The 14,999-nt window shown below is 44.7% G+C and overlaps 1 protein-coding gene across 4 annotated transcripts in view; it reads left to right on the top strand.

The window, feature by feature from the left end:
* Positions 1 to 14,999, top strand: part of PAPLN (papilin, proteoglycan like sulfated glycoprotein) — a 102,874-nt gene that overhangs the window by 64,679 nt on the left and 23,196 nt on the right. For all 4 annotated transcript variants that reach the window (XM_066608360.1, XM_066608357.1, XM_066608358.1 and 1 more), the window contains 7 exons: positions 2,815 to 2,905; positions 5,204 to 5,309; positions 6,593 to 7,058; positions 7,504 to 7,641; positions 9,884 to 10,011; positions 12,054 to 12,180; positions 12,946 to 13,077. In XM_066608360.1, the coding sequence (XP_066464457.1) occupies positions 2,815 to 2,905; positions 5,204 to 5,309; positions 6,593 to 7,058; positions 7,504 to 7,641; positions 9,884 to 10,011; positions 12,054 to 12,180; positions 12,946 to 13,077 (1,188 nt within the window). The remainder of the gene's footprint in view (positions 1 to 2,814; positions 2,906 to 5,203; positions 5,310 to 6,592; positions 7,059 to 7,503; positions 7,642 to 9,883; positions 10,012 to 12,053; positions 12,181 to 12,945; positions 13,078 to 14,999) is intronic.

The raw sequence follows: 14,999 nt of genomic DNA, 5'->3' as shown, positions 1-14,999 counted from the left end.
AATACCTGCGGTTCGCAGTGGATATGGGCAGAAGAATAGAGCACCACCAATTCAGATGCTTGCCCTTCGGGATATCCTCAGCCCCCAGAATCTTTACCAAGATTATGGCGGAGGTAGCCGCCCACTTGAGAGAAAAATCGATCCTAGTAGTACCCTACCTGGACGATGTTCTATTAATAGCAGAGTCCAAAAAACTCCTAACAAAACACCTGGAGACAGTACTAGAACTTCTCCAATCGTTGGGATGGATTATAAACTGGGAAAAATCCAGCCTAGATCCCGACAAGCAGAAGACGTTTCTGGGAATAACTCTCGACTCAGAATCGCAATGCTCCTACCTACCCGAGGAGAGAATGCAAAAAATCCGCAGAATGGTCAAAACGTTCCTACGAAGACGATTCTGCACAACTCGGGAGGCAATGTCTCTCCTAGGGAGCTTGACATCATGCATCCCAGGAGTAGCATGGGCCCAGGCCCACACCAGAGCCCTGCAGGCCGTAGTCCTATCCTCATGGGACAAAAGGCAGTCCTCGTTAGGGGCAAGGATGTACATCCCAAACAGGGCAAAAACATCCCTGCGTTGCTGGACATCTCCAGAGAACCTGCGGAGAGGGGTTCACTGGCTACAAAACCCAGCCATCCACATCACAACAGACGCAAGCGCTTGTGGATGGGGAGCGCATGTGGGGAACCAATTCTTTCAGGGTCCCTGGCCTCAGAGGATAAAAGAACAGTCCTCAAATTTCAGAGAACTACAGGCAGTTTGGCAGGTTCTACAGCAGTTGGGCAACTCGCTACAGAACCAACACATAAAAATACTGTCAGACAATGTCACCGCGGTCGCTCACATACGACACCAAGGGGGCACAAGATCTCCCCCACTGCAAAGCATCGCACAGAAAATCTTTCACTGGGCGGAGGGCCGGATCCTCTCGATCACGGCAACCCACTTGAAGGGGACACTAAACGAAAAAGCAGACTTCCTCAGCAGGAAGCAAATAGACCCAGGAGAGTGGTCCCTCTCCCCAGAGGCATTCAGAATCCTAACCAACCGGTGGGGGACCCCACAGTTGGACCTCTTCGCAACCAGGGAGAACACAAAAGTAGGCAACTTTTTCTCCCTCCGGCCAGGAGATCGCCCGATAGCGGTAGACGCCCTAGGCCAGGACTGGGGACAAGGACTGGCTTACGCCTTTCCTCCCATACCACTAATTCCCAGGGTCTTACAGCACTTCAGAACCCAGGGATGCACGCTAATCCTGGTGACCCCCTTCTGGCCGAAAAGAAGCTGGTTCGGTCTTCTGACAACACTGAGCGTCCAGGACCCAGTCACCTTCCCTACCTGGACAGATCTTCTATCGCAGGGGCCACTGAACCACCCCGGCCTAGACAAACTCCATTTAACGGCATGGCTCTTGAAGAATCCTCGCTAAGAAAGAAAGGATTCTCAGAGAAAGTAGTAGAAACCCTAATGTCCAGTAGGAAAAAGACGACCCACCTGATCTACCAGAAGGTCTGGAGAAGGTTTTCCTCATGGAGACAGGGAAGGGATCGCGGAGATTCTATCCCCGACACTCCGCTAATCTTAGAATTCCTGCAGGAGGGCTTAGAGATGGGCCTCTCCCCAAGCACCCTAAAAGTCCAAGTTTCAGCCCTTAGCGCCATCTGCGACACAAAATTCGCAGACGACAGATGGGTCCACAGGTTCCTAACAGCAGCAGCTAGACTACGCCCTAGGCCCATAAACCTGTTCCCAGACTGGAACCTTAATTGGGTTCTAGGGGCCATGACAGTGGTACCATTCGAACCGATCGAGGCGCTACCTATAAGAATGCTTACAATCAAGACCATCTTCCTAGTAGCCATCACCTCCGCAAGACGGGTTAGCGAACTACAGGCCTTGTCCATCCGCCACCCGTTCATGAAAATCGCAGACACCAAACTAATATTTAAAACAGACCCGGCCTTTATGCCAAAAGTAGTGTCAGATTTTCATAGGTCCCAGGATATAATAATCCCCTCATTCTTCAGTAACCCAAAAAACGAGGAGGAAAGAACCCTAAGCTGCCTGGACGTTAGGAGAGCAGTCCTAACCTACATAGATACAACGAGCCACTGGAGGCGGGACGACAACTTGTTCGTCCAGTTCAGTGGCCCAAATAAGGGTAGCAAAGCAGCAAAAAGGTCCATAGCCAGGTGGATCCGTCTGGCCATCATAGAATCCTATAAGGCCCTCGGGAAGGAGATCCCGTTAGCTCTTAAAGCCCATTCCACAAGGGCAGTAGCATCCTCATGGGCCGAACACAGTTCAGCCTCGGTCGAGCAAATTTGCAAGGCCGCAGTCTGGAAAAAACCCCACACGTTCACTAAACACTATAGGGTAAAAGTGCAGCAGGACGAGGACCTGGCCTCCGGCCGTAAAGTCCTCTCGGCAGCGATCCCACCCTAATAAACTTTAGTTGGTACGTCTCATTGGTGCTGTCGTGGAGACGACTGGGGGAAAAAGTGGATTATACCCACCTGATAATCAGGTTTCCAGTAGTCTCCATGACAGCACCCGTACCTTCCCCCCCCCTATAAAAGTAAAATAATAAATTTAAAAAAAAAAAAAAACCCCGGTTAGGGGAAGAAATTTAAGTTTAGCTCCTGCCCCGGCAATTTGTTAGAATCCACTGAGGAAAGTGGGGAAGGGGGGGAGCTTTTAACCTCTCAGTATGTTCCTGTCCTACCAGGAGGAGGCAATCTCATTGGTGCTGTCGTGGAGACTACTGGAAACCTGATTATCAGGTGGGTATAATCCACTTTTTTTCATAGGTATGGATGCTGCTCCGATGGTGTAACAGCTGCTCAGGGTCCCAACAATGAAGGATGTCCAAGTGAAAGAAACACAAGAGCCGATTCTTTAGTAAGTGAAATATGACTGTTTCCTAACTGTTCACAATACGGGGGATATTTCATGTGGCTGTGAAAAAACCACATGTTAAGAAATACGCCTAAAATGAGTGATTGGTGGTTAGAAACATCCTTTGCAAGGATGTGGTGGAATTTTCCATTTTAGCAATGCTCGCCAATGGTGAATAGGAGTTATATTTTTTCCTAGAAAGGAGTCTGCTAAGAGTCATGCACTAAAGTAGTCCTAAGATACCGCAAGGGTACTTTTACATGGTCCAACAGGCGCCTGAGCAATTCCTCAAGAGTGTAAAAACAGAACCCAACAGGACAAGAGAGTGAGAATCGCTCACTTGTCAGTTGCTAGGTTTTTAGCTCACCTCAAAAACAAGCAACTGTCTGCCTAAACAGGTAGTCATTCATCTGTGACCAACTGCCTGTTAACTCTGAATGAAGACAGGTAGCCGGAAAAGAGTTGATGGAATGGCTGTTAGGCGCTTAATGACCCAAAAGTTGTCCCGTGTAAAAGTACTCCATCTAAATATCACTATTGGTGACGCTTACAGATCCCGATCCCACCATTGATGGCACTGTTTATGCACAATTGACTTAGGTCAATCATAAACTGTGGAAGTAGATGAAATTGACTTTTGTACTTAAACCAAAGTCAATGGGCCTCAATTATCAAAACAAAATTGCGCATAGCAACCAATCACAGTGCAGCATCCATTTTTCCAAATCAGTTCAAGAAATAAAAGGTGAGCTCAGTTTCTCTGTTGGACCGTTTTGAGAAATGAGGTCCACTGTGTACATCTAGCCAAAGGTTGCCTGCACACAGGCGGGTCAAACCCCACATGGGGGATTCCCACAGTGGAGTTCGACATGGTGACCGGCGGCAAGGTGGCTGCCTGCACACGGGCTGGTCGGACCTCGCATGCGGGATTCCCGCAGCTAAGTTCGATGGGTGCCAGGCCTGCTTACCTGTCTGACATCTTCTCCATCTTTTCCTGTGCTGCCAATGTGTCGGTCAGCACATGCCCAGTACAGAGGACGCCGCGCTATCGATATGGCGATGACACGACCTCCTCTGCTGCGAATGTACTGCCCGGAGTATGCACAGTTGAAGGGACGCCATGCTAATGCCATAGCGACGACGCGGCTCCTGCGCCCATTCCGCAATGATGATTGCGGAATGGCCGCGGCACGAAAGGCTTTCATTGACTTCAATAGAAGCCGGCCATGCAAAGCCTGTGGCAAATCGCGGCAAGCTGCGATTTCTTTCCCGCTCGTGGTCAGGAAATTGCATTTTGCGATAGCATGCTATGGGCTGAATTTGCTGTGGAATCCCGTTTTGGACTTCGCAATGCAAATCGCCCATGTGCAGGAGGCCTTAGGGAAACTGTTTTGAATGTTGTTATTGGTTAGAATCAAAAATAAAAACACATTAAACAACAAAAAAGTACGTTTCCAATTTTCTACTGCAGCATATATTTGTGTGAATGCTTTCAGTTCTCCAACGGTAGCAGATATATATTTTACATATCTGTCATGTTCACTGCTTATAACGCACAAATTATGCATTCACATAATTTTTCTCTAATGCCCATCTGTCAAAATTATTTTCCAGCATGTTGCAAAATCCCATTCTAGCTGGAAGAAAACATTGATCTTTTTTTCGTTTCAGATGAGTTTTCAGAATAAGCTGTTGTGTGTGAAATGAGAAATAACGATGCACCAAATCATTTATGACTTGTATCTTGCATTTATTAGCATTTTTTCCCAATGCGGGCTCTATTTTGCCTGAGCTGGTGCATGGAGACTAGATGCGATGATGACTCGCATACAAAGCACACAAAGAAATGTTCCTTTATCTCTTTGTAGAACATTCTCAGAATAAGTAGCAGCATGGAAGATATTTTATAGCAGTACTGAGCAGTGTAGCTGTGAGTTCAACACTGGGATAAGGTAGAATATTTACTAGAGCCAACAGTGGCTTTTTCTCACTGTAGCTACTTCCCCCTCCTCTCCATACATTTCTTTGGGTAGCATATAACCTGATCTATCAGTGAGCTGATAATCAGACTCAAGGCTGATTTTACCAGTGAATGATCATTGCAGGAGGCATGGGAAGAAGCAGCTGATAAAGCATTTTTCTTTAATAACCTATATTACAAAGTTTTAAACCTTCACTTGTAATATTGATTTATGCATAGCTTGAAAATATAATTTCTTTTTAAATATCAAAACAGAATAACTATAACCTGTATACTGACTGGACTGGAACCTTTTAATTACTGTCTGTATATCATTGTAGATGCCTTCAGATGAATGCAGAACCTCTCAGTATGGATGCTGCTTTGATAATGTCCATAAAGCCTCTGGTCCTGTTGGTGAAGGATGCCCAAGTAGACCCAGTTATGGTATGTAGATCTTGATTGTCTGTAAGGCTCTGATCACATCTACGCTGGAGTCTGTGCTCGGCGCATCCACTGCTGATTCCATCAGTGGGGTCTGTTGTGTGATGGATGTGTCACAGCTTGAATTTAATTTTTCTTCTTCTTCTATAACTGAACAGAAAAGCTGTATTCCTAATGTAGATGTGAACATTGCCTTAATACAATTTTCTTAGACCTAGGTATTACCATTTCACATACCTTATCACCTTGGCTTTTCAGAAGCAGCATTTGTCCTGCAGTCAGCTATATTCATAGTACTGGACTCCCTATATGGAGAAAAGAGGCCTTATGGGCCCCCTATGGCTCCTGGGCCCAGGTGCAACCGCATCCCCTATAGTTACTTCAGTGGTCCTGCTTAACTTCTCTGTATTCCCAGTCAGAAGAGAGTACAAGATAAGACTACGTTTACACAGAAACAATAGTCATTCAGTGAATAGAGTTGGAGTGCACCAGCAATAGCTTCTGGCCACCCTTCTTCATTCATAGTGAACAGGCAGTCATTCATTGATGAACGACTGCCTGTTTACACCGATCAAGAAGTCGCTCATTAGTTGCTGTGTTTCAGTGAGCTGAAATGAAGTGACTAATGAGCAATTTTTCGCTTAGTACCCTGTCAAGTCGCGCTTTTACGTGGGACAACTCATGATAAAAATCGTTAAGTAATTTTTCGGCCCTTAGCCAGTCCATGTGAAAGTACCCCAACTTGTAATGGATGAATTTTTTCTATTATGAATGTTAAGGGATGTGAAAAAAGCTGCTGCACCTATTTCTTGAGTCTGGGGGATCATATGCAAATCTGTTTATAGGACCCTTTTACACGGGCTAATAAATCTTTAAGATTCCCACACCCAACGGGAATCTCAGCAATTGTTGTCAGTGCAAATGCATGCACTGGCTGAACGCCAAATGAGAATTCATTCGCTTCTCGTTCATTTTATGCTTGCATAAAACTGAATGATGGATCGGCCAGTGTAAACATGCAGTTGTTCATCTATGCATGACTGCCAGCTTACTGTGAATGGAGGTGGGTGGGCTGGAACAATCCCTGGCCCACTCCACCTCCATTCATACTCCTGTGTAAAAGTATAGAAAGGATCATCACTGGGACAACCTGTCAGGCATCTGCACCCAACAGGTTGTCCCATGTAAAAGGGCCCTAACTCATATGACACTTAGCAATTTCTTTTCTCCTCCTAATTGTAAATAATCACTTGTTTTACTTATTTTGCCTATTTTATTTCTGACAGCATATCCACCAATGTGTTTACTTCCAAGTGCCCTTGGACCATGCAGTGAATGGACAACTCGCTGGTACTTTGTGCCAGATGTTGGAAAATGCAATCGATTCTGGTATGGTGGCTGCCATGGTAACAGAAACAGTTTTGAAAGTGAAGAAGAATGTATTCGCTCCTGTCAGAAGATTTCAGGAGGTACGACAGAGAATAGGTATCATAATAGAGGAATGAAATGGGATCGCTTATCACAGGAACATCCAAGGATTGAAGATGGAACAGCTTTTAGAAATGAACCAGGGCAACGCCCTCAGGGGACAGTTAGAGTCCTTGGCCAAGACCCCGAAGGGAGACCTCTTGCTGGACATGAATGGGATGGACGCAATGTGGGTCATGGAGTATCTCAACCATCAACACAGCACATTGGATATGGGGCATCTGCAGAAGGTGGTTCTTCAGCGCATCAATCCTCCATTTATCGGTAATGTAAATTAATAATTGGGCATTATTAAAGAGGTTGTCCAGGATTAGAAAAACCATGGCAGATTTCCATAGTAATTCTAGAAGCATCCTTTTTCAATCTTTGGCGATGTCCTTAAAGGCCTGATTGCTCTTGCCTGTACTTAAAAAGTTAGCATTTGCCTGGTTTAGAAAATCCATTTTCAAATACCCCATTATTATTCTCTGAATCAGTAGAGAGAAAGCCCTCTCTTTAGGTCCATTATCTATCTACCATTGCTGAGATCCACTACAATTAGGATGTTTCACACAGACATGCGCGGTATTGTACAGAGTGTATTGTACTCACAGCCCATTGATTAAAATCACGACTGTGAAATGGTTAATTTCAACTGCTTAAGTAGGTTTAACCAGAACTATCATATTCCTTACAAATGAGCATTTTTTTTTTTTTCATTTAATTGAAGAATTATTTTGGACAAAGCAGAATCCTCAGCCATGCAGGCATCTGTTGGACAAACGATTCGCCTACTTTGTAGGGTCAGTGATTATCCTTTTCCCAGGGTGGAGTGGCAGAAAGATGGAAGCCCTGTGTCTTCCACCAGGTGAGAGGTCATAAAACTATTTGAGATTTAACTTTGTTAGAAAGCATATAAATTATATGACTAGAAATAAAGCCTATGAATATCATGGCACTCTTTGTGAAAGAGACTGATTGGTAATATGGTAATTGCTTCTCAGCCAATCAGAGCCAGTGCTCGATGAACTAATCAGAGGCAGAGTTTCCTGGAGGCGGGGATTTTCAAAGTGCCGACCAGGAAGCTCTGCAGGAGATTTTCAAACAACTGCCGGGGAGCTTCTGGGGAGACGTGTGGGTAGATGACAGCGCTGGAGAGGTGATGTATTTATTTATTTTTTTTAATGCAGCTAGGGCTTAGTTTTGGGTAGGGCTCATTTCAAGCCCTCCCACTCCCCGCCCCCCTGAAAATCCTTGCAAACATGCCGCAGCGATATCGTGCACAACATTAATGCAATATCGCTGTGATTTTCTCATGGCGATATCATGTTGCCTATGTGCAGGCGCCTTAGACATAGAGCCTGCAGAGGAGGAAAATGCCGTATGCAAGTCATAGAAAGGTCATAAATAGTGTTATTCCCCGTGTACACACACAACAGCTTTTTCTGAAACGGTAGGTGCACTTTAAGTCCCCTACTTTCAATAAAATTAATGCAAATATGGGAAATGGAACAATACCTCTGCAGCACCACCTACTGGAAGGCAGCATTCCTGCAAGTCAATGTTAGACTCTTTACAAGGCTTACATTGACTTGCAGGAATGCTGCCTTCCAATACATGGCGCTGCAGAAGTGTTGTTTCATCTCCCGTTTTTGCATATTACCCGGAGGAACATGACTGGACTTTAAAGTCTCCACATTCACCTGCTAGGTGCTCTCCCTAAGGAGAAAAGATAGCGTTCCTGACCCAATAAAATTTGTCACCAATGATCTAATGGGAATGGCATGGATTTTTTAGTTCAAGGTACTTAGGATGCTATTTTACAGAACAGAGCTACAATTGATGTTATTTGATCATAGCTGAAAGAAATTTTGTGGTATTTGTTATTTAATCCTAACTGATAGTTTGATTGACTTCCTGGATCTTGGTTCAGTGTATTCTTGGGTTTTTGCTTATTTTTCTGCATACTTTGTAATATAGTGTTAAACTTGTTAAAATATTATGTTATAAAATATTGATAAAATATTAAAATAATAATGAATATTAGTTGTTGCAATCAGTGCATACCTGATATAGTATTTATACAATAATTGGTTCACGGGTCCGTTAATACACAGATTTGTAGTTGGTTTGTTAAAGAGCAAAAATATGGTTATGTTTAGGTAACATCCAACTCGGATAGACTAAATGCTTGCGTCATGTTTCATCATTTATCCCAGCATGCGACATATATGAATCCTCTGCTCTCAGATGCAGGGTTAGAATAGAGGCCTTAGGAACGAGCTGGAACCACCCTACATGGGTGTAATCAGAGGACCATGGATGGTTCCTAGGAACCTCCATCTTTCTGGTTAGGTAAGGTAACACATTCCCTAGTGGTTAGCTAAAGTCTTTGGTATGAGGGAAAAAGTCATGTCATTGACGGTATGGGGGAGGAGATGGGTAACATGATGATTTGGCAGCAAAAGGGGGGACTGTTAGTGAAATGAATATGACTACATGTTCTATGCTATGCATAGCCATTTTTTAAGCAAGTAGCCATCTTCTGTGTCTTTTTTCACTGTATTCATTTGTCCTATTTCTCCAGGATTTATGGATATTAAATGGGTATTTAATAAGCCTTTAGTGAATCACTAAGCTTTTGCTCCAGAAGATAGTTATATGGCACTTAAACTGGCCGGCAGGTCAAACTGACATGTTCCTAGCTGTTCATATATGTTCCCAAACATTCTATGTAAACAGTTTATTGTTTTTAACTATTGTACTTTTGTATTCTGAGAAGTTAATCATGTATGACTCTTCTGTGCTTGCGTGGTTTTTGCCTTTAATTTTAGATGTTAAATTCTTTATCTTGTGTATTTATATTTTGTTTATGTTCTTTGACCAATGGTAACAAATTAATAATAGATTTGAATTATGATAATTGAACACATGACCCTATAAAAACTTTCGTTTGGATTACTTCCCATGCTGTGTGATTTAGTGTTAGTCTCCTGAGCTCAGCTTACCTCTAAAATTGAATTTGGACCCCAATAGCATATCGTATATCAAATATTGGTTTGCACTAATAGAAATAAAAAAAAGTGAAAAATATGATTTGTCTTTCACAGGCACACATATCAGTCAGACAGCTCTTTAGTGATCAGCAACATCCGCCTTGAAGATGCTGGTATTTACAAGTGCATGGTTTCAAACGGAAATCGCAGAGAGACACACACAGTGCGGCTTCAAGTGAATGGTCTGTACTATAACATACTCCAGAATACACATTTTATTTTGTTTTTTTTGTCAGAAATCTTGCTGTATTGGCTTAGCAAATACAGTGTAAGGCCAGCTGCAAACGGCAGGGCAGGAGTTTGCATGCGCAATCCTGCAGTGGAATCCGGCCCTGGGAGCAGCAGCATCCGCGTGTATCTTCTGTCTTCATCTGTACTGCAGATGGTCTGCACGGCGAGCCGTTGGACAGGCGCAGCACAGAGTTTAAATTTTTTTTTTCCGCTGGAATCCGCGACCTTTCTGCAATGCGATTGCGGAAGGGCTGTGGATCGGACGGCTTCCATTGACTGCAATCAAGCAGTCTACACGGAATCTGCGTAAAAATGGAGCATGCTGCGATTTTTTTTTTTTTCCTCCACTTAGGAAAACCGCAATTGGTTTCCGCAAGTGTGGAGGAAGAATCCATTTTCCATAGTATGCTATGGGAGCTATTTGCTGCGGATCTGCGGTGCCAACGCCCGACGCAGATTCCGCAGCAAATATTTATCCGTGGGCAGGAGCCCTAACTTAGAAGTCTAATAGGATTAAGCTCTATTTGCATCATGTTAAGAGACCATGTTTGGTGAATAAGACAGCTACAGCATGTTTGGTGAATAAACTGGGAAACGCTAACAGATCCATAGGGCTCCCTCCACACAGCAGAATGCCTAAATGGTGTGATATAGTGCAGTCTTTTATGAAAGTATACCTTCAGCGTAGGCTTCTAATGTGCTGAGAACCAAGCTTTAGGCCTCATACAGACAGCTTTGTGCGATTTGCGCCTGAAAATCATATTGGGAACACTGGACATTGCATTTCCCATTGTCGCCTATTATACGGACTAGAATAGGACATGTAACTTTCTTTTTCATACAGACTATGTGAAAACTTGCCCATGTGAATAGCCTTTTAGTGAAATATGCAGACAGTACATGGACTTAAAGTATGATCATCTGAATAAAGCCTTAAGGTGCATTTACAGACACAGATGATCGCTCAAAGAATGGTTTTTGAGCGATCATTTTGCATAAACTACTACTTGGTACTAATGCCTATTTGTACTAATTAGTAGGGTGTGAGCCACCAGGAGCTGTATTCAGGGAACAGAGCACCCACTGTTCTCTAAATAAACTCCCTTTGTTCTGCCATGGGGCTGACAGCTGAGACAATGTAATCAGTGCTCTCTGGGCAGAGCACAGCGTGGCGGTCCGTCTTATCAGCTCCTCTGCCGAACAGTGCATTTCAGGCCAAACTAAGATTCATTGTACGGCAGAAAAGTGAAAGATGAGCACATTTACATGCAATGATTATCGCTCAAAAGATGGCTTTTGAACAAATATCGTTCTGTGTAAATGGGCCTTTAGGTCTCATGTCCACGGGGAAAATCAGGCCAGCTACGGATTCTCCATGGAGAATCCGTAGCAGGTCCCTCCTGCCCCGCGGACATGAGCGCTGAAAATAACAATTAACTCACCTCTCGCCGGCTCCGGATCTTCCCTTCGCTGCGGCTTCATCTTCTCTGTTGCGGCCAGATCTTCTTTCTTCGGCCCGGCGGATGCGCAGGGCACGTCGGTTGCATGCCCCGCGCATGCGCCGGCCTGAAGAAAAAAGATCCGGCCGCGACGGAGAGAAGATGAAGCCGCGGCGAAGGGAAGATCCGGAGCAGGTGAGTAAATTCTGATTTTGGTCTCCCGTGGATCCGGACGGCTTCCATAGGCTTCAATAGAAGCCTGCGGGAGCCGTCCCCGCAGGAGACCCGCACGAAAATGGAGCATGGTCCAGATTTTTTCATGCTCCATTTTTTTTAAAATCACTTTTATTGACCATCCGCGGGTATTTATCTACCCGCGGCTGGTCAATGCATCCCTATGGGATGCGGATCCGCGGGCAGGAGAAGAGTTAAAATCCACTGCAGATTTTAATTCTTCTTTTGCCCGTGGACATGAGGCCTTAGGTGTTAGTAAAACCAGGTTTTGTTGGATGACTCACGCTATATATTTTTGCTCTTTGATTGCACATTTGTAGGGATGGAAGCAATTGAGCATCATAGAACATCTGCCAATGGCGATGTAAAAGGCCTTCACGAAGATGTGAGGAGAACAGACTCAAGAGACAACTCACAGAGCAGTCATAATGTACACTTGGGAAGAAGGTATTCCAAAATAAGTTACCTTTCCATCAACTAAAAAAAAGCTCCATTCTTGATTTTAAAATATCCTACCACTATATGTCTGCACCTCCTATGTAGACTTCGGTCTGTGTGGTTATAGATTACAAACACCGTGTAGGCTAATTCTGCAGTCATACTTCCTCCTGTCTGACCCCTACTTCTAGGCAATTTACAGAATGTACATTAGAAAGAATTGGGGAAGAGATGGACAGGAACATGACTGCAGTATCATAACCTATAGGGGCACATTTATGATAAGTTTTACACCAGTTTCTGACGTAAAAAGTCACCTTTTTCTTTGTGCCAGTCCACTACCTTTTTGAAAAATGGGTGGGGTATGTTGGTAAGGGGTGTGGCTGCCCCAGGCTGTTAGATTTATGTATAATTTGTGACAGAAACTGCCATTAATTATGCCAGAGATGTATGCTAGGTTGGACCTGGCGTACATTTCTGGCTGGGTGCACAGAGCTGCCCAGAATTCATTGAAGATATGAAGAGACTCCTATCTGTTCAAGCATTCAGTGCTGCGTGCACCCAGGAAAATTGTACTAAGTCCGGCACAGAAAATACTGGGCTTAGTAAATTTCTCCCATAGTGTTTGTTATCTGTAACTATGGAAACCCATTGGCAATTCATTGGAGAAATAAAAAAAAAATTACTGCAAAATTAAATATATTACTAAACATTTTATATAAGGTGTGCTAAAACATTAATCATAAAAGTAAAATAGTGTTATGATCTCTTTAGGACGCTTTTGACAGGTCCGGTGGCAGTAGAAGCAAATCTTGGTCATCGAACAAGACTTTCTTGCCATCTTGAAATATCTCCAAGCACTACAGTTGAATGGCAAAAAGATGGGATGCCATTGCCTTCTCCGAGGTATGACAGGCTGGAGAAGTGATGCTACAAATATTGTTTGCTTTTACACAACCCCCTTTAAAAAAAATAAAAAAATACAGTGCTTTGTAAGGACGCAGCTAGCTGTCAGCAGTACTCAGAACAGCGAATGATGAACAAGGTTGAGAACCAATCATCGCCTGCCATGTGTCAATTATATCACTGGTGTTGTCTTCTAAACAAAGGGACCTTTAGGGAGCAGGATCTGCAGTTTTCTCTATGTGCAGTATATGGAGATGACACGGCAGCAGTAAGAGATAGCTGAGAATCAGATATATATCCTTCGGAAGAGGGGTGGTGCGGGGTGATAAATACAGAACACATGTCATATAATGGCCGGAAGCAGTTTTATTCCTCATGTACATATGGCAGCTTATTCTAAAAAGTCAGCAGAAAGTGCAGGCAGTAGAGATGAGCGAGCACCAAAATGCTCGGGTGCTCGTTACTCGGGACGAAATTATCGCGATGCTCGAGGGTTCGTTTCGAGTAACGAACCCCATTGAAGTCAATGGGCGACCCGAGCATTTTTGTATATCGCCGATGCTCGCTAAGGTTTTCATTTGTGAAAATCTGGGCAATTCAAGAAAGTGATGGGAACGACACAGCAACGGATAGGGCAGGCGAGGGGCTACATGTTGGGCTGCATCTCAAGTTTCCAGGTCCCACTATTAAGCCACAATAGCGGCAAGAGTGGGCCCCCCCCCCCTCCCAACAACTTTTACTTCTGAAAAGCCCTCATTAGCAATGCATACCTTAGCTAAGCACCACACTACCTCCAACAAAGCACAATCACTGCCTGCATGACACTCCGCTGCCACTTCTCCTGGGTTACATGCTGCCCAAACCCCCCCCCTCCCGCACGACGCAGTGTCCACAGCGCACACCAAAGTGTCCCTGCGCAGCCTTCAGCTGCACTCATGCCACACCACCCTCATGTCTATTTATAAGTGCGTCTGCCATGAGGAGGAACCACAGGCACACACTGCAGAGGGTTGGCACGGCTAGGCAGCGACCCTCTTTAAAAGGGGCGGGGCGATAGCCCACAATGCTGTACAGAAGCAATGAGAAATCCAATCCTGTGCCACCTCCATCAGGAGCTGCACACGTGGGCATAGCAATGGCGAACCTATGTGCCACACACTATTCATTCGGTCAAGGTGTCTGCATGCCCCAGTCAGACCGTGGTTTTTTATAAATAGTCACAGGCAGGTACAACTCCGCAATGGGAATTCCGTGTGCACCCACAGCATGGGTGGCTCCCTGGAACCCACCGGCTGTACATTAATGTATCCCATTGCAGTGCCCATCACAGCTGAGGTAACGTCCGATTAAATGCAGGTGGGCTTCGGCCCACACTGCATGCCCCAGTCAGACTGGGGTTCTTTAGAAGTAGACACATGCAGTTACAACTCCGTGTGGACCGACAGCATGGGTGGGTGCCAGGAAGCCACCGGCGGTACATAAATATATCCCATTGCATTGCCCAGCACAGCTGAGGTAGTGTCATGTTTAATGCAGGTGGGCTTCGGCCCACACTGCATGCCCCAGTCAGACTGGGGTTCTTTAGAAGTAGACACATGCAGTTACAACTCCGTGTAGACCGACAGCATGGGTGGCTCCCTGGAACCCACCGGCGGTACATAAATATATCCCATTGCAGTGCCCAACACAGCTGATGTAACGTCAGCTTTAATGCAGGTGGGCAAAAAATTAATTGGATTACACTGTAGGCGAGGGCCCAAAAAAATTGGTGTACCAACAGTACTAATGTACATCAGAAAAATTGCCCATGCCCAACCAAGAGGGCAGGTGAAACCCATTAATGGCTTCGGTTAATGTGGCTTAATTTGTAACTAGGCCTGGAGGCAGCCCAGTTAAAATAAAAATTGGTTCAGGTGAAAGTT

This window comes from Eleutherodactylus coqui, chromosome 6, assembly GCF_035609145.1.
Source record: "Eleutherodactylus coqui strain aEleCoq1 chromosome 6, aEleCoq1.hap1, whole genome shotgun sequence".
Classification (NCBI taxonomy): Eukaryota; Metazoa; Chordata; class Amphibia; order Anura; family Eleutherodactylidae; genus Eleutherodactylus; species Eleutherodactylus coqui.
This window is presented reverse-complemented; position numbering and strand designations above follow the sequence as displayed.